General features: G+C 41.0%; 1 protein-coding gene across 3 annotated transcripts in view; it reads right to left on the bottom strand.

Annotated features, from left to right (window-relative positions):
- Window positions 1-13,176, bottom strand: part of crhr2 (corticotropin releasing hormone receptor 2) — a 56,685-nt gene extending 43,509 nt beyond the window's left edge. For 2 of the 3 annotated variants that reach the window (XR_013283141.1, XM_077518563.1), the window contains exons 1-2: window positions 12,243-13,176; window positions 12,044-12,163 (exon numbers count right to left, since the gene is read on the bottom strand). Coding sequence is in view for 2 of the 3 variants with exons in the window: in XM_077518563.1 (XP_077374689.1) it covers window positions 12,044-12,163; window positions 12,243-12,363 (241 nt within the window). In the remaining variant the exon portion in view is untranslated. The remainder of the gene's footprint in view (window positions 1-12,043; window positions 12,164-12,242) is intronic. The other variant, XM_077518568.1, reaches the window with a different exon arrangement.
- Between the last annotated feature and the right edge of the window lie 7,105 nt (window positions 13,177-20,281).

Below are 20,281 nucleotides of genomic sequence, written 5' to 3'. Positions count from 1 at the left end.
TTATGTTGGATTTAGATAAACATTAACACTTTTTGTCAGGAGACAGTTGGGAATCCATGCAGGCGGGTGTAGGCAACTAAGGGGTCCTCACAGGTCCTAGTTAGTTAACGCCTTCCGGCAGAATGGCGTGGTCATGTCGTGTCTCGTGTGTTGCAGGGCATGTGTGTGATTAAAGACATCGAAAGTACACTCTCTCTCTCGCAATTACAAATATATCTTTGGATATATCTTTGGTCATCTATCTAGTATGGCAGTGATGAAATAGTGACAGGCAGGAAAATGAAAACCTCTTCAACCTGATGGCAGAAGTTCCAATTAACCTGTGTATCCACCTGTTACCATTCATACACAAGAATAATCGCATTGCGTTCAAATGAACAGGTCCAGATTTCACCTGAATAAATTGTGCAATAAAGGTTGGCAAAACATTGCTGGAGATTATGACTTCATTAGTCCCTGAGTGAATCGTTATTGCTTTGCATATTATAAGCTACAACTTGAAAAAAATAAAATATATATATATATATATATATATATATATATATATATATATATATATATATACACATTTAAAAAATGTACTTAAAAATTATATTAAAACAAACACTATGTAAATCCAACATTTTTCCCCCACCACCTGAAGTCTTCTGTCAAACTTTTGTGCCCCTTTTCCCACCCAAAAATGTTGAAACTCAGAATTGTATGTCCTCAGCGGGGTTCGACTTCTTACCACATTGTCACATTGCAGCTAGAGATCTCTACTCATTTCCCAGTGCCAAATGTAGAAATGTGCCGGGGCGCTTCTTCAAAGAATTGTATTAAAAATGGAGTACAACAGGAACGGGCTTACCTGCAGGCAAAAGCTCCATAGAGAAGCTTTAAAGGCAAGAAACCGACTGTTATAGCTTTCTGTCTTTTGAGTGAAAAGAAGAAAAAAATGTTTAAAGTCCCACAGAAACACTTGCAACAACAACATCAGCATATCTAGAGCAATGTTGACCGACACCCCATACAGTGAAAGGAAAAACAGTCTAGTTTATCAGCAAGGATGTAAACATGATTCTTGTTCCTTGTTTATAATAAAAATGACCATATGGTGGATGTGTTATTTGGTACAAACTCTAAAGTTGAACAGGGAAACCTCTGATATGTTAGCATTTTATACTACCATAAGTAGGAGTTTAAAATTCAGCACATAACATAAACACCTAAAATATAAACAATAATACCTTTTGAACACAATTGACACGCATAAGGCATTTAGTCAGTCTGTTGCTAGGTAGATAGCGTGAGAAGCTAATGTAGCAGTCCACATCTTTGCTCGGGGCTTGTTCTTGTCAAATTGCAGAAACTAATGGACTCAAATGCACTGCACCAGTCACAGAAGATTCCAAAGCTGGCAATAATTCAATCTGAAAGTCCAACATGCCAACAGGAATTGGAACAAAAATCAGACTAGAAAACTACTACGTACAAGAGTCAGTGATACATTTCACTGAATATAACCAACACAGTGATAACGGTCTGCTTTTGAAGTACAACAGAAAAAATATGGTAGCTCACCAGTGGACTGTTAGCTAGCAAGCGTGAAAGACTAATGCTGCAGTCTACGTAGGCCAAACAAACAAATTGTAATCAAATCATTCATTACTCACTTCTTATCTTGTGACAGTAACGTGCTAAACATCACAGACTTCACAGAATCAACACAGTACTTTGATGACTAGCATACGGCAGCTAACTCAACTAGCTAGCGTGAAAAGCAGTTGACATCTTTATTCAAGGGTCTACATGTACAGACAAACTGGAAATGGAGCTTAAATACTTGTAGACTCTGGACAAAAATCAATTGATGACATATCTTAAACAAGGTCTTCTGAGGTATGCTAAATAGGACAAGCTTTAAGGCATTTGAGAAGTGGAAGGCAAATTATGTCCATAATTCTGTACTGTCTACATACTAGCTCGAGTTTTGTAGGTGGTATAAGTGGGTGGAGGAGATTGGTGGAGAGGCCGGCGTCTGCTGTAGCTGATTGAATTTCATGGGGAATTGGTGTGCAATGGTGGGTGAAATGTTTGTAATACACACTGAGCAAACCGGTGACCCAGTCACATACAATGCAGGAGAATGACTTTACAAAAAGAGAAGCAGCCACCAGACTAAAAGGTTTTGTATATTGTATATGTAGAAAATGGATCTAATAGTATTTATTTTTATCATTATTATTATTATCATTATTATTATTATTATTATTATTATTAATAATAATTTGTTAAAAATTAATGACCACCCACAACGCCCCCACCCCGCCTCCGGCCATATACTAACTGCCTATGAGCTGTATATTTCTCATCTGTACGTATACCGTATAGTTTATACAGTAGTCTGCTGGGCGAAGTGGGAGTAACAAGATGGCCGCCCTGTGACTTCAATGGCTTGCACTGACGCGTATGGGCTATCGGCTATCCAGTCATATATACAGGTCAGTGGCCACACAGGAGGCTGACATGTTTCGCCGCGATCTTTCTGCTACGGATACCCAAAGGAGAAGAATTCATGAATATAGCCTCTGGCGGTGCTTGCAGCTAGTGTCAGACCCAATGGGTCGACCGCTGCTTACCTTCCACAGCTGGAGCCTGCTGGTGGTAGTTGCCAAGACCTGTGATTCCAGTTCCAGTCGCTTTATAATTTCTCCCGCTAGACGCTCTTGTTAACTGCTCAAACTAGTTCTTGCCAGCCACTCATGCTTGCCGCTCCCGCTAGCTCTGTAAACCACGCCCACATGACCTAGTAAACCAATCAAGACGCAAGATGGCACGTGCGTTTTGCTGCGGACAAACAAAAGCAATCCCGCTCCCGGCAGTGCACTGCGTGGTTGTCCAAAGCCAAGAAAAAAAAAATCAATAAAATGGTTAAACGCTGTAGTCACGGCTTGTGTAAGAGTGATAGCCGTTATCCCGATCGACTAACCGGTATGCTGCTGTAGTCACGGCTTGCGTAAGAGAGACACAAGAGAGACACTGTCGGGTTTATTCACTTCCCTAAACCCTCAAACAACTACTAAAAATGTCTGCGCTGGATCAATCTTTGTGAAAGACCACACACATGACCAGTCGAATCACTCCAAAATGACCAGAAACTACTATGTCTGCACGAAGGTAATGTTCACCATTGTTGTTTTTAGCCAAAGGCGAACGATAGCTCCGGATAGCTAACCACCCACGCGTTTGTTGACTTACTATTTACTATAAATGCCAGCAGAACAAACTTTGCACACACAACCAGTTGAATCCCTCCAAAATGAGCAGAAACCACTACGTCTGCGCTAAGCTAATGTTCTCGGAGGTTGTTTTTAGCCAAAGGCTAACGATAGCAGGTAGCTAGCCATCCACATGTTACTATAAATGCCAACAAAACAATGAAACTATGAGGTAATATAAATTTATTCTTACCCTGCTTGACAGGAATAATGTCCAAAAACTTCGGTTTTGCCGACAATCGGTCGAAGTGAGTGAGGCGACTTGGTCTTTTCCTTACATCTGCAGCAGCAGACAGCGATGCGTATTTCCTTTTGTTTTTGTGAGGGAATGAAGATACCCTTCACTAAAAATTTCAAAGCCCCCTCCTTGCTTCGAAGAGAAATATCCGCATCCTGAAAATACCTGACGGAGAAATCTCAAGCAAGATCTGACAACTTTGCCATTACAGCGCATGCTGTTTCGCTAATCTTGCCCGAACAAACTGTCGGAGGGAGCTGCTTGTCGCACGTGGGCGGGGAGGGGCGTGCCACGGTAAGGTCAACTGGCTGCTGACTTACTCGCTCGCTCCATGCATTCTGTTAGCTCACCACTAGATGGCACTAAATACACACTATCTTGAAACTGGTGTATCACTTGACATATATTGTAGCATATCGTTAAAAATGTTAGATATTCCAAAAAAGATTTGGGTAAAATTAAGGCTCCCCCCCAATAACCACAACCACAACCGCAAATTAACCCTTAATGTGACCACAGCTGTAAATCCATCCTATTCCTTACCCGAGCCGTACCCTACCTAACACCAACCTAAACTACCCCAACCTCAACCCTGCCCCACTAAACTTGATTTAGCTCTTTTCAGAGTATGTGTACTAGTACGACCTGGATTAGTACCACACACCCGAAAAAGGCGAATCAAGGTCAGACACAGTCAGTCATAACATAACAAGCCACATGATTCTCATCGCCCATTTCAGATGTAGTGTAAAGCTACATGCAGCAGCCTTGCGCACGCCGATATGACTCAGACTTTATTAACCCAGATAAGGGAATCAATAGTGATCCTGACTCTTCACGGCGCTGACCACAGAGGTCCTCGGTGTGACAATGAAACGAGGAGTGAGGTGGTGTTCATCCAGGGGAGGCAATGTAATTCAGCAAATAATTAGCTACAGCCGGGCTCTGCTGCCGAGAAGGGAAAAAAAAAAAACGCACGGCTCACCGAGATATGGCTTGACTTTGCAAAGCTGACAAACAGCACTTTGTCTTGCCTGAGACCTGACAGACACATGATCACACGGCAGCAAAAATGAATGTTTCCAAACATCTAAAAAACTGCACGGTCCCGGCCCCTACCTATTTTACGCCGACTTAAAGAACTATAAATACACAAAGAGGGACACAAGAAGCTTTAAAAATGCATAAACCTCTTACACCACTCTGCACACACATTAATATTTATATAGGCTGCAAGACATGGAAGGGAATTTACATCCCCTTACCTGAGAGGGCATGTTCAATCTGAGAGTGCCTTAATTTTGTTTCGTAATTTTGCCTGCATAACCAACATCCTAAAATGCAACTCAGTTTTGTTTGTAAGAGAACTACAGGAACAGAAGCGCACTTGAAGCAAACACTGCTGCATGAACTGTTCCTGTCAGAGACACTTCACCCAAAAACTCTAATAGAAGAAGGGCAAAGGCCCTATTTTTGTATTAAGCGCAAGGCATTGTGACTGTACGCATGGGTAGAGTTTTCTTTCTCTTGGTATTTTGCTAGAAAAGCACAGATAGAAGAGGGCGTTTGCACTGTTGGGCACAGTTGTAAGGAGGGAACGCAGCTGACTCACGGTCAATCGAAGCGGCTCCCCTTATTTAATCCATTTCAGATCATCAAAGAAAAGCACGCATGCGGTCTACATGGACTCGCTGGAGTCCATGCAGGAGATCAGCGATCGCAAAGTGCATTTACACTTAAAGGAACTGCAAAAAGAGCTCCATTTGTGGGAAATCTCGCATCTTAGTTTTAATCATACAAACTGCATGCTGCTGTTCTTAATTTGGAGAAAGGTAAATAGCTGCCATCATATACTTAAAGGGGATGTCAACCTCAAACATTTCTAGAAAATAATATGTAATATGTGACCTCACTAGCCTAAACATGACATTCTGATTAATATTGCATTCGTGGAATAAGACTTACGAAGCAAAATCCAGCCATTTTTATCCATCTCAGGGGGTGGCCATTTTGCCACTTGCTGTCGACTGAAGATGACATCAATGTTGCTCAGGTCTCTGGTAACAACCAATCATAGCTCAGCTTCAGAAAACAGGTGAAGTCGTTACTTGAGCCCTAAGCAACATTGATGTCATCTTCAGTCGACAGCAAGTGGCAAAATGGCCGCCCCCTGAGATGGATAAAAACGTCTGGATTTTGCTGCATAACTCATACTGTAGAAAAGGTTGTTAAAAGCCTGATGCTGGCTCCTTTAAGGGGCGGGGTTTAGAACTCCGGTTGGCATAGTAGGAAGTAAGAGGGGACACACTAGTGAGAGGGAGATACGAGACACAGTAACAAGTGAAGACTTGGGCAAATTATTACCGTCAAGTTTAAGTTAAGTTCAGCCTCAGTTGACAGTTTATCCTGCTTCTACGACGTTGTGCATGAGACAAGTAAGTTCATAACACCAAAGAACGCTGTTTATTTGTTTTCTGCTAATCATTAGCATGCCTTATGAGCACATTTAATGGAGAGCTAACATTGTGGATTTATTTTGCATTTAGAGCTCGATAGTGCTCATCTCACTATGTTGTGTTGTCATACTTAGATCTTGATCTATTATTATTATTTGTTTGTAGAACCACACACGTGAAGCATCAAGTACTGTCTGCTGTGGAGTTAACCTGATTAAATATCAGCAAAACAAACCCAAGACCCTTTATTGGAGTTCTAACCGGACTCAACAGACACAACAGTGATTTGAATATCCTACCAGCCCATCACTGAGCACTCTCTTTTACATACTCCACAATTTAATATTAATCAGAATGTAATGTTTAGACTAGTGAGGTCACATAACAATTTTTGGGGTTGACTTCCCCTTTAAAGAAGACCAAAAAAAATGCTCATTTGTCCTCCTCTGCAAACGTCCAGTACCTTCTCTCGGAAGCAAATCACATCACGGATGCCTCGAGACGAGCAGAGAGCTGATATTTGTGACTTGTTGTGACATCTGATTGCTTCGAACATGCTAAAGTCACCGCATAGAGCCAGGGGTTATGGCCTGTTTGCACCTGTCAAACCTTTTAAAAGCCTGTATGACGAAACACGCGACGTCTCAAGCGCTTGACGCTGCGGCAGCTGCAGCATCAACATCCCCGCGAGGACTCGTGCGCCGCCATTGTCTACACGTCAGCGCCTCCTCAAATGATAAAGTGAGTTAAAGGGAAGCTTTGCATGGTGAATTCACGGCCAATTAAAATGGCGCGGCTCCTTGAGGATATAAGGGGAGTCATCTGTATTGATGACTTTAAAGTGAAGACTTTGTTTAAGGGTAGACAAAATATTGTGCTGCCGCACAAGTCACTGAAGCTGAATACATCAGTGTGGCAGCGTCTAATGCGTGCAAAGGAGACGGGCAATTTCCTGAAGTTGATGGCATCAGAAATGACAGGAACAATCAATGTTGTGACTCAATATGTAAAAAAGTATTAAACTGCACCTCTCAAGCATTGAGCGGAGAGGTTTTATGCACAAACACACCAACGGGTGTTTGAAATGAAACATATCGGCAGGCAGATGAACGCATTGCTGGATAGCTGCTGGATAGCTGCTAAATAGATTGATACATATTACGTACTGTACAAATAGTGGAAAGAAAAAATCTACACATCCCTGTTCAACTGAGAATGTGATCAGAATCAGTGCGATTGCTTGTAAAATGATCCCAGGGAAAGTGTAATTGAACATCCACTGCAGTAGGTGGCAGTGGCGCTCTCATTGTCAGAGTGTACAAGGAGTATTAGCTCCGATGCAGAGGTGTGTTTACTACGGAATTTTAGAGGTGCCAATGTGGAGTAAACATTTTTGGCTGGCGAGTAGGTTCGAACATACTCGCAAATATGTTCAAACAAACTTGCAAATATGTTCAAACATACTCGTAAATGCGTTTGAACATACTCGTAAATGCGTTTGAACATACTCGTAAATGCGTTCGAACATACTCGCAAATGCGTTGGAGCATACTCGCAAATACGTTTGAGCATACTCGCAAATACGTTTGAGCATACTCGCAAATACGTTTGAGCATACTCGCAAATACATTTGAGCATACTCGCAAATACATTTGAGCATACTCGCAAATATGTTCGAACATACTCGCATATACATTCGAACATACTCGCAAATATGTTCGAAAATACTCGCAAATACGTTCGAACATACTCGCAAATGCGTTCGAGCATACTCGCAAATACGTTTGAGCATATTCGCAAATATGTTCGAACATACTCGCATATACATTCGAACATACTCGCAAATACGTTCGAACATACTCGCAAATACGTCAGAACGTACTCGCAAATATGTTTGAACGTACTCGCAAATACGTTCGAACGTACATGTAGGCTACATGCTACAAAGTTAGCATACCTTCCCATAATGCCACGGGGTATTATTTGTGCATACGCAAGTGAAAACAAAACCCCATTTTTTTAGGCATTTGGGCCACATTACCAATTCATTAGAAAATTAAGTAGACAAAAAACAGCGTTTATTCATAACTTTTACAATTTATTATGTCTGCCGTGCATGATTTAGGTTCGTCATTTTTTTCACTTGCGCATTCGCAAACAATACCCCGTGGTCTTATGGGAAGGTATGCTAACTTTGCAGCATGTAGCCTACAAGTACGTTTGAACGTATTTGCGAGTATTTTCGAACATATTTGCGAGTATGTTCGAACATATTTCAATATGTTCTAACATATTTCAATATGTTCGAACATATTTACAAGTATGTTCGAACATACTCGCCAGCCAAAAATGTTTACTCCACATTGGCAGCTCTACGCTTCCGTAGTTTTCAGCAATTTTAAAGACAAAAAATGATACTACTTACAGTCACGGTGGAGAGTCGGTGGATTTTCTAATATTTTATTCTTCCATGGTAGAACAAAACATAATCGAAAAGCATTAAAGTCTAGCTGTTCTCATGTTCATAGTCACAGCAGCACAATAAGCCATTCAGCAAAGATCTTCAAATGGATTGCACTGTATTGTCCAAGTCAGATGAAGGGCACAAAAGACAATCCAAGGCATTAAATATAGCAGGAAACAAAACAGTCCTCATCATCAAGTGGAAAATATATGGCACGACTGACAATACCAGGAATTGGACGTCCCTATAAAATTGATGAAAATGCGAGAAGAAAAACGGTCAGTGAGGCTGCGAAGAGGCTGACAGCAACATATAGAAGGAGCTAACTTGATTTATAGAGCACTATAAAAGCAACCTTAGCTGCATACAAAGTGCTGTACATAAAGTGCAAATCAGACCTATATAAACAAAGAGTCAAATTAACATAAAAACACTAGTAAACATAATAAAATACAAAAACAATGCCAATTCTGTTGAGTCAAAAGCCAATGGATTAAAAAAAAAAGTGCACCATTCTTAATCTTGAAACATATGTTTGGATCATCATAAACTAATCTAATGCTACGTTCTCACCAAATCCGAAAAGGCGAACCGGAACGCTTCATTCGCAAGTGTTTCACCGCGTAGTGTTTTTTGGAACGATTCCCGCTCATTCGTGCTTTCGTGCGCTCCGGAGCGGAAGAGGCGTGTCCCTTGGTGAACAAGGAAGTGGAGCACTTTAGCGAGTCAACAAAAAAATGGGCGCCGCCAACTACTTCCACTTCTTTCCTGGGACAAAACAGCCGTGGCACTATTCTCTCCTTTTTTGAGGTACGTGATAGCACTTTCACTTTTTTTTAGTGGCAATCTGGCGGCCGGCATTTGTGCTAAAAATAGCTTTGGCATTAATAATAAGCACTGGTGCTAACTCAGTACAGTTCAAAAGCAAGTCAACTGACTTACCAGCACTTTCTTGATCATCATTCTGTCACGGCTGGCCGGCCGTGTTGTTGCGCTCGGGGTGACAATAGTGAGGACGCTGTGTGAGACGTGGCCCGTACTCGAAGCCGATTGGCTACCGCGAGGCGAACCGCGAAAAAAGTTCAATTTTTTTTTTTACTTCCACGACCAAACCAAACCAAAATCAGATTACAACCATGCAAACAAATGTGGCTTTGTCACTTGAACTTTTCATGTTTCATGAAACAATCGTATGTAAAAATTTGAAAAACTGAACTTATCAGCACCATCGATCCATTCTCCTACCCGTTTACTCCTCACAAGGGTCGCGGGTGTGCTGGAGCCTATCCCAGCAGGCTTCAGGCAGTAGGCGGGGTACACCCTGAACTCGTTGCCAGCCAATCCAGGACATACACGGATAAACACCCCTTCACACCTAGACAATTTAGAGTGTTCAATTAACCGGCTGCGCATATCTTTGGAATGTGGGAGGAAATCGGAGTACCCGGAGAAGACCCACGCAGGCACGGGGAGAACATGCAAACTCCACCCAGGAAGGCCGAAGCCTGGACTCGATCTCACGTCCTCTGCACTGGGAGGCGGGCATGTTAACCATTCATACACCATGCTGCTTATCTAGACACATTATATAAAAATAAATATAATATAGATACATATATAAAAGGTGAATAAAGCCTACTGACCAACCGAAATTAAGCAGTTATATTTTTTTTTTTCAAAATGGCAGCCTTTGTGAGTTGAAAATTGCATTGTCAATTTGAATTTGATTTACTGCTCAGCCATTAACTGAATTATTTCAAAGTGGATATATTATGAAAAATTAACTTTTGAATTGCTTGTATTAGAAATATTTAGTAAGCAAATATTCTCCCTCCCATTTCTGAAAAGATGTCTACAATATGAGCACAAAAATGTCAGTCAACAGGTAAGCAGAGCTGCAGCGTTGGAAGCAGCACAAAAATGTCAGTTAACAGGTAAGCAGAGCTGCAGTGTTAGAAGCTCGGATTACCCAACAGCGGTCTCAGCGTTGCTATCTGATAACTTGCACATACTTGAAGTTATCAACATTTCTACTGCATGCGCCACATGGACCGATCAGCAAATTAATTAAGTATAATTTGTATAACCTTTTAATGTCCTCCATGAGTGTAAGTAGCGATTCTGCATTAGGGAAGCATCTTTCGCGTCAGACACTGCGCTATTTGAAAACAAGTAGCCGCTCAGCTAGTCACAGCCTCTTGCAACACCCAAGCTCTGCCCCCGGTAACAGAAGCCGTACTCCGCTTTGACCCTGTCGTGCACTAACGTGATAAAATATTCACCACTCTCAGGAAGAGATTCCACTTTTAGAAATCAGTCACCCTTTATCGTTTTCTCTTTGACTTTGACTTCACGTTTTTTTCCACTGGTGGTAGAGCAGTACATGTTGCTGTCTTCTGTGCAGATGTGGTGAGGGGTGCTTCATTGCAGTTCCCAAGCCCGGTTAAAAAAAAAATAAAAAATGGGTGAGTTGCGTCAGCAAGGGGATCCCAAGCAAATCATGCGGACCTGCTGTGGCGCCCCCTGATGGAAAAAGCAAAAGTTGCAAAACTACTACCTTTCCCCACATTTGTTATGTTCAGATACCAAATATGTGTTTAGTGTTTTGTTTTGTTTTTTTGTTTTTTAAACTATGAACACAATGGCTTTAAATATGAAATTTTAGGGGTGCACGTAGAAAATTTAAGGGGGCACACTGTACATTAACTTGAAATATTAATATAAAGCTGAATTTGTCGGCAACAAAAAAAGATCCAAGGTAGGTTTCTTTGGTTAAGACAGATAAGATGAATTCCACAGCGCTAAGAAAAATAAATACTTTAAAAAAATAATCATAAAAAAAAAATCAAGATTATATACATATATATTTAATCTGCAAATTTCCTGGTCACAGGTGCACGGACAAATGAATAATTTAATGGCACTGTCTCAAATTTTAGGGGCAAAATGCCACCATTTAGTAACAGTCTGGAGTCATTTATATTATAACCTTATTCAAACATTGATTAAAAATCTACACACAACACCACGCAATGATTTTTTTTTTTTTTTTTAAAGGGTTTCCCATTCCAAAATGTATTTAATTTTGGAATAATGCTTTGACATAACAAAATGGGACAAATCATACATATTTACTAAAATGGCAAAGAAAATTACCTATGTTTTCTTTTCTTTTTTTCTTCTTTTTTTTCTATAGGTTCTAAACATTTGCTGCATATTTGCCCCACATATATCATTTAATTTTAGGACTAAACTCACCTTTTTTTTTTTCAAACAAAACAAAATGCATGTTATTATGCAAGCTTCTCACACGGTTGCCATGAGAGCATGTTTTGTGTTGGGGTTTTTTGTAATCGAGCTCCTTAATTCCCCTGCCACAAGTCAAACTCAAGCTGCCTCTCAGAAACCAAGAGTTGCCATCTCGCTTTAAGTGGCTTGTCTTGTAGCATTACACATTCTAAGTGTTTGGCGTCGCTTCCAGTGACAGGAGGTGAACTAACAATTGTCATCCCTTGTCATATTTGCTTGCATCAAACAACAGCGAGCGAGGGAAGCTTGTATGAGTCTCAAACAAAAATCAGGAACTTTTTTTTTATTCCCCCTCATGAGGGTAAAAACGTCTTACCGTTGGTGTTATACTTGACTCCTTTAAAGTACTCAGGGCAGGGTCGCTCCACAATCCTACCGGCGCTGCTCCGTGGCCAGCAGGTGCCAATCTCATCAGTGGTGGCGTTACAGTAGAAACCTTGGGGAGAGAGAGAAAAAAAAAAGTTGCCTCACCTCTCATTAGCGAAGGAAAAAAAAAAGAAAGTGTTCCTTCTTACCGTCAGTGTTCATTAACGCAAGTGAAGCATTTTCCCATAAAGTGTCTTGAAAGGCGTCCAGCAAAGAGCAATTTAAGTCCGCCAGCTCGCCGAATATGATCTGGTAGAGGGTCGCGTCCATGGTCCCGGCTAGTGCATGCGGGTGGAAGGGGCCGCACGCGCACTGAGCGCAGCCGAGCGAGTGCGCGAGCGAGTGAGCGACTGCTTCGGTCCCCAGACGAGCGGACGACTCGCTCGCGCTCCCGCTCGCCCGCCGTGTCGACGCGATGGCCAATCAGAGACGCCTCCCATCATCTCCATCATAATAAGCGTCATATAATGGGATAAGGCGTCAATCAAGAAATTGTTACTGCCGTTACCTAGGACTTTGTGGCTTTATATTTAGCTTACATAAGCAGGTGGCTTTGTTAGGTTATGAAATTATTCCCATAGGGTTGCAATGGAATTGCTAATTAGCGACGGATACATGTCTGATGCATGTTGACTTCCGGGTTCGAGTCGTGGCGAGCATGAGGACGGCACAAGTAAAGCAAAAAAAAAAAAAAGTCTTAATTCGACTTGTTTTTACTAAGTTCGAAGTGAGGGTTGGTAATACTGTAATACTAAGTAGTGCCTAAAAGCTGTTTAATGGTAGTTTACAAATTATAAGCGTCACTATAGTATGAAACTGACACCTGCTTCTTGGGTACTAACCAGTGGCGTTCCGTCCTCGTAAGCTATCAAGCGGCGCTTGGCCGAGCTCTTCTAAATAAAATAATTGAAAATATTTCTGTTAGTGTCCTCTAAAATACAATACCGTAGTTCTACTGTTTTTGTCTTGAATTCCTCTATATGTTGTCCTGTTTTCCTCGCGGGAAGCGGAGAAGTCGACAGTTTGTTTCGCGCATACACAACGAGAAATCAATTGCATTAGTTCCGTGAACGTTGTTTCCGGTATGTGCGGCTTTTGAATGGCAAAAAAAGCTGTCGGTCACGCAGCCTATCTAACAACACGCATGCGCAAAATTGGCTAACTTGGCTTGTTCTGTGGTCAACAGTCATTGTTCAGTTCAAGTTCATCGCCGAATCCCAATGAGTGCCCTTTTCCCGGAGAACTTTTGAGGAAAGGAACGAAGTGGGGTTGCCATATATGTTGAGCACTATTATCTCTAACTGTTAGTGAACGCAACACAGGTCTGGTGGGAGGGAGGGAAGGGAGGAGTTAACGTTGTTGTATTTTATTTCCTGCTAGCATCGAGAGCTGTTGTACTGTGCTGGTTATATTGTAACTCTAGCACTGGCTAGCAGTGAATGGCTTTGCGTCCCGGAGATAGAGGGCCGGAAATATGGCATTTATTTCATGCCGAGGAGGCTCCAGCGTTCTCAGCCGTGCTCCTCCGGTCCGCTCCAGCGAAAATATCATTCAAGAGATCGTCCTACTGGAGTAATCATCACAAAAACGGCGAATAATTTAGTTCCACACTTTCAAGAAATGACGTACGAGAAACATCATTGGCAAGGTATAACATGATAACATGTATTGCTGTTCCCGTTTGAATCTAAATATTGTCTGGCTCGAATTCCGTTTGTTCTAACAGTCAAGGCTACATGATAAGGCTGTATTGTGGCTCCAATGAATCTGCTGTCAATACGCAAAATGGGGGTTGGTGGTCTGGTTCCTGGAATGCAGCTGGCGCGGGCCGCTCTGCTGGGTGAGCTAGGCTGGGCAGCGCACAGGAGTCATCAGATCCACAACATGCTAGCAACCAGTGGTGCTACCTGACCAGAATCGAGTGCTGAAATTGCTTGAAAGCAATGGGCCGAATGCAAGCCGATCTACTCTTCTGGAAAGCACAACATGTGTGAAAGCTGATCCGAGGTCAGCGAAGACCCTACTGGTGAAAGAGAAGAATTGCGCTTGCCTTGGCTGCTCGCCTGGCGGGGTGGGCTTGCTGGTGGCGTCTGGGGACCGACTCACCAGTGCCAAATGACTGGGACTAGCCACAATCTACACACGGACATTCAAGATGAACTGAGCGAGCAGTGTCTGGGATAGTATGGGATGGATAACGATAAAAATCAATGACTATTCTAAATAATGTATATGATTGATGCGTTATAGTAATGGGTCGATGGGGACGGGTCTCGAATAAGCTTCGGCTTCTACCCGTCAGCCCTTCTTTCGGATGTCAATGTTGCAAATGATGTGATGTGATTGATGTAAACTGTAATGTGTCCGAAAGGAAAAAATGAATGAATGAATGAATGAATGAATAAGGTGGCTGCCCAAATAGGTCAGTAAACTTTATTGTTGGTTGAAATCTCTTGCGGCTTTTCTGCGATGTCATTTTTTTCCTTTCTCCCGGGTTGCGTTTTACATCATGGGCACGACCAGTTCCGAATATTGTAAATTCCAACGAATTGGCAAATTGTGATTTTGTCATTTCATACACCACGGAAGTGGTTACATTACAGTGTGCGTATCAACCTGCGGCAGTCCTGAATATTTCTGCTTTCATTTTATACCTACACATCGGTATAAAATAATATTTAATATTGAAATTAATAATAAAAATATCCCCAAAATGTTTCAAATCCCTTTACATTGTAAAAGGAATACACACTTTTGAAATAACAAATTTAATCCTATTAAATGTTTAATTATTATAGGGATGTTAGATACCATTTTTTCATACTGATACCAGTGTGTACTTAACCCTTGAATATTCACTGATACCAAGTACCAATACCACTAGTACTTTTGATAAATAACATTTCCCCCCAAAACAATGACAGAGATTTTTCAGACTGATTCCAGAAAGTGTACTTAATTCTCAAGTAGCCATTAATACCAATACAACTACTACTTTTGATACAGAGATCCCCCCCACCCCCCCAAAAAAGGGATGTTCAATACCACTTCTTTTCAGACTGATACCAATCTGAGTACTCAACTCTCTCTCACTAAGTGGCCAAATCGTGTACAACATTAACAGCACTCCCAGTAAAGGCACACACAAACAAGGGCAAGGAAGTATAAAATAATCTAAATAAAATTAATTTTTGGACATTTAAAATCGATTCTGAATCGTGCTAAATGAAATTGTGCCGATTTTTGTTTTGGCACACCCCTAGTTCAAGCCGGTAGTACAGGCAATTTTGTCAATTTGAAAACCAAAAAGAATTTCTCTCTCTAGCGGGTGCATAAAAGACATCAACAAATAACCACTGTATATATATTTATATCTCACAACAAACATGCTAGGCCAAGGATCGGGGGCTGAGGTTGCAAATTAGGACTTGAAATGTAGCCGGTGTCCATTTTGTGTGCCTTGTTGTCTGATTAGTTTCACCTGGTACCATAAGTCATACCCTCATGGGATAACCAATCACTTCCTTCGCCCTGCACTTGTGGTTGGCCCAGCTGTGTCCCCCCAATGTAATTTAACTGAGTGGCCATTTCCGTTCAAATGTTGTTGGATCTTGTTTGTTTGTAGTCATTGTCCTTGTAACCGCCTTCATTCTGCTCATTACCTCTTGAGTACAGGTACTACTTTAACAGAATAGACACTTGAAGACTTTGCTTGTTTGGGTTGCCTGAAAAGTACTTCAACTGTAAGATCAAGGGTTTGAATATTGTGTATTTTTCTGTTTGCTCTAAAATTTAGCCTGTAAGTTAATTATATTATAATATATAATTGTAATTTATTTTTGTGATTATTTTTTTGTTTTCCAGTGGAATGTTTGTTTTATGCCAAATTATAAACATATACTTATCTGTATTTATTATTACATTAGTCATTCAAATAAGCAAAGTACACATTAAGTTTGCGCATGCGCGAGGGAAAAAACGAGGCTACCAACTACCCTATCAATTTGAATGGTGGAGATTAGAGTGGTGGCAATCTTTACCTAACTGTACACTTTAAAGCTTGCAAGTCAACTTCCCCCATATCAGTAAACCACATGCTATGCATGTTAATAAAAAACAGCAACTTTCCAGCCGTTGAAACGTTTCTATCAGAGCCGATTCCATCGGATCCAATTCATTTTCAATGACCGTTTGGTAGTTTCGCCTACCCACAATGCACCACGCCGCTACCCATAATTCACCTTGAATTCGAGATGCGCACTTCGCTTATTAGATCACTACACAATGTGATTTGGACTGACTGCGTGAACCAGAACAACAATTTATCAGAATCAGCCATCTTTTTACGCAAATAATCCATCTCACAGGTGTGGCAAATCTACATGCTGAGTAGCATGATTGTTGCACAGGTTGTCCACAATAAAAGGGAACACTAATGTTGCATTCGAGGCTGGCCGGAAGTCGGAAATATCCAAGTTCAAACCAGGAAGTGCGTCCGGGAACGCCCCCTTGAATTCGGAAATTCCACTCGCAAAGTCGGAAAAAAACAAGGACCCCGACTTCGCCGGCGGACTACAATGTGATGTCACTCTGAATGGCAAAATACAATTTACTCGAGTATAAAACTCGATAGCTTTCTTCATTCATAAATATTCACCATGACTTCATGCAACGCAACGTACGTGACAGTATTGCCGCTATATCCCTGCATGAAATTATACGGTAAACTACTTAACTGTATGGAATGCTTATGAAATAAGATTAAAACAATAAATGAAGTAAAATTGCAAAAAGGTACGTTTTCTGGGGGTCAAATTTGAGTTTTGAGGACCAAAATAAAAAACAATTTATCACGATCCGCTAGGGGTGTCAAAAAAAATCGATTCGGCGATATATCGCGATACTACATCGCGCGATTCTCGAATCGATTCAATAATCGGCAGAATCGATTTTTTGTTTTGTTTTTTTTTTTGTTTGTTTTTTTAGGATTCACACCTTGAGCATGGAAGAATGTTATATGAACGGCACATTAAGCCTTAATATTTTTATTTTAATGCTGTTCAAACATGAAACAGATTACAACCTCTATAAGACTGAAATTTCAGATAAATAAATAATACATTTTCATATAAATCTTACACTCTACAAGCTTACTGATTAGTATTTTCTAAATATGAATGAAAAAAAATCGCAACAATCGACTTATAAATTCGTATCGGGATTAATCGGTATCGAATCGTGACCATTCGTATCGGGATTAATCGGTATCGAATCGAATCGTGACCTGTGAATCGTGATACGAATCGAATCGTCAGGTACTAGGCAATTCACACCCCTACTATCCGCCATTTTGGTTGTTTACTTTCACCTCGAACGCTTTGAGGTCTGGGGCGTTTCAACTCGCATATTTCCGACTTCCGACCATCCTCGAATGCAGCATAAAATGTGTAGTTTCCTGTACTTTTCTGCAAACATTTTGTTTTTTGGGGGTGAAAATTAAATCATGTGGCAGCTTTGGCTAAGCTAAGGAGGAGTATTTTCTTCATTGTTTTTGTTTTATTAGTGCTCCAATATGTAAATATGCACTTATCCAAAATGATCTGTCATAATTGTTTTTTTGCAAATGCTATGTGAACCCCTAATTAACAACTCAGGGATGAGGAACCCCAGTTTAAGAACCACTGATTAACGCCAAATTTATTCCACTGATCACAGTGCGATTGTTATTCCAAGGAATCATTTTGATTGTCACGTACGACAAACCGTCTGGTCGATTAGTACAACCCCCTTCGACTTTCTTGCACATGTTTTCAACGTCTAATTGAAATAAGCAGTGTGTGTCCATTTTCAATTACAATTGAATGGAAGGATGGATTCTAAAGCAGACGCCTCACGCTGTGAAAAGTTTTAAGGAGGCGTTTTGTCTCGCCACCTTTTTTTGTTTTTTTTTAACCCGTGTAAAACCATGTAAAGTGAATTACCGGTAATTCCTTCCACATTTATCTGTCACCATCAGCACACGATGTATTACTGCTACAGTAGAAAAATAAACCATATGATGTTACGATGCCATAATATTTTCCCCTTAAAGCAGAATTGGCCTCTTGATATTTAAAGAACGTTCATCTGAATTGGAAATTAGCATCCGGTTCTGCACTTGTAGAAGGTTGAGTGGTGCTCCGCTCCCATCACCTGCTGCAAGGATACATCACGCAAAGCTGAACAACATACAACACAATACACAGCACACCTGATGGGTGTATAAACACTGTCACACAGTCTTGGACCGATAGGAGTTTTCTGTGACTATTTTGTAATTAGAAATCTGACCTTTTTTTTTTTTTTTTTTTTTTGGTCTCCCAGGGCTTTTTCGTATTTAAATGGGTCGTTGAAAACTGATGGAGCGTGAGGACAACACACCTCTGTGACGGCCTCGTTATTTACCTGCTTTTGACATGAAACATGACCTTTCACACTACTGAGCTTTTAAGATCACGCACCCATCATACACATGTAACAAGCCATGCCTGAGCACCAGTGTCCATAGCTTGTCATTACCCAGACTTTTCTTCATACAGCTTTACCCTGGACTGGTCACAAACCGGTCACAGTGCATGTTTGTGCCATTTTTCTTAGGTTTCTAATGTTCTTAATTGAAAGACAAGTGCAGGTCTCAGCAGGGCTTCAATGCATTGACTCACCAATTGTTTGGTCAGGCGATGATGTCAGGAACCGGGTTATGGATGTTGGGTAGTTTTGAAGAGGTGATATGTATACAATACTAATCCTTTGGCTTGAAATATTACAGGATATCAGGATATCAATTTCTTGGGGTCTTTCAATTTACCTTGCTGTGAATTAGCAATTACTTCATGTGGACCCGTCTCGACAAACTGTCGTGCGCCGCAGTCTCCCCGCTTCTGATGTGCTCCCCTCCACCCGCCGCCAACAGCTCCACAAAGTCATCATCTGAAAAGCACCGGGTTCCCAATTAATCGTATAGGTAAGAGACAGCACACTAATGAGAATCTGGTTGAAACGCAGCGGAGTCAGACACATTCCGCTTCAGCAAACGGCTTGTACTAAACTATTTACCTGTCTGCAGCGCTTGTGTCACCACTTAATTTCAGACAACTAGAGCCAGACAATGCAAGTGTGTAGCTAGTACAAAGCATCTCCAAGCCCAATTCTATGTAAGTCAGAACATACTTTATGCAATTACGTTGATACGCGTGGGATTTCTCGAATTAATCTCAGCCTCTGGGCTGCTCAAGGATAACGTATTTTGGTCATGTCGTGTAATGAAAGGCAGCAGTTAAGGAATCGGCTTCATGTGGCTTAGGAAGAATCACTGCATGGAAGGTGGCCTGGGAAGTAGCTTATGCCGCCTTGTTTGATTGGTTGGTCAGGATGTTATGGTAAAGAAACAAACAAACAAACAAACAAACAAAAAACATTTTCCTCTGCACTTTGGCAGCTCCATTGCCACTGGCATGTTCAAATCCCAGAGGTTTGGAGCAACCTGATTTAAGAGCAAAATATCTTCTCCAAGTGATTCCAATGATGCAGAGTCTACCCCTTGAGGAAAACTTTGTCTGCTTTATTTTAAGTTTATTTCATTTTCAAAATGGGGTTTGCATATAAATAACAGTTTAAAAATAAAAATAAAAATAAAAATCATGTTCACTTTTTACTTTTGTCGTGAGGTACATTTTAGAGTGTGTGCGTTTCTACTTTGAGTTAGTACAGGAGTTGGATCAGTACATATACTTTTACGGGAATCTTTTTTTGTTTGTTTGACACGTGGCTGTACGGACTTCTACTTCCTCATTTATGACATTCAGTAAACTTTTTTTCTTATTAACTTAGCAAAGTGACCCTGGTGTCATTGGAAGGTTTATTTAATTTTGTATTTTTTTAATGGCTAATTTATTTTACCTTATAAGCATTTTTAAAATTTGGCTAACATATCTATTAACAGCTGAGAGATATTCTCGACCGGGACGGTTTTCTAACCTGGCAATAGCCAGATTGATATTGCGCTTCACTCAAGGGAGTTCTCCGCAATATCCATCTGGTAGCGCTTCACGGTAATTTGCTTGGGAAAGGCGGGACATTCTGTACAATAATTCGAGCTGATTGGACGATGCGGCATAGTACACGTTTGTTTTAACCAATCACGGCCATG

Source organism: Festucalex cinctus, chromosome 1 (genome assembly GCF_051991245.1).
Source record: "Festucalex cinctus isolate MCC-2025b chromosome 1, RoL_Fcin_1.0, whole genome shotgun sequence".
NCBI lineage: Eukaryota > Metazoa > Chordata > Actinopteri > Syngnathiformes > Syngnathidae > Festucalex > Festucalex cinctus.
The sequence above is the reverse complement of the archived record's forward strand: the minus strand, read 5'-3'. Positions and strand labels throughout refer to the sequence as shown.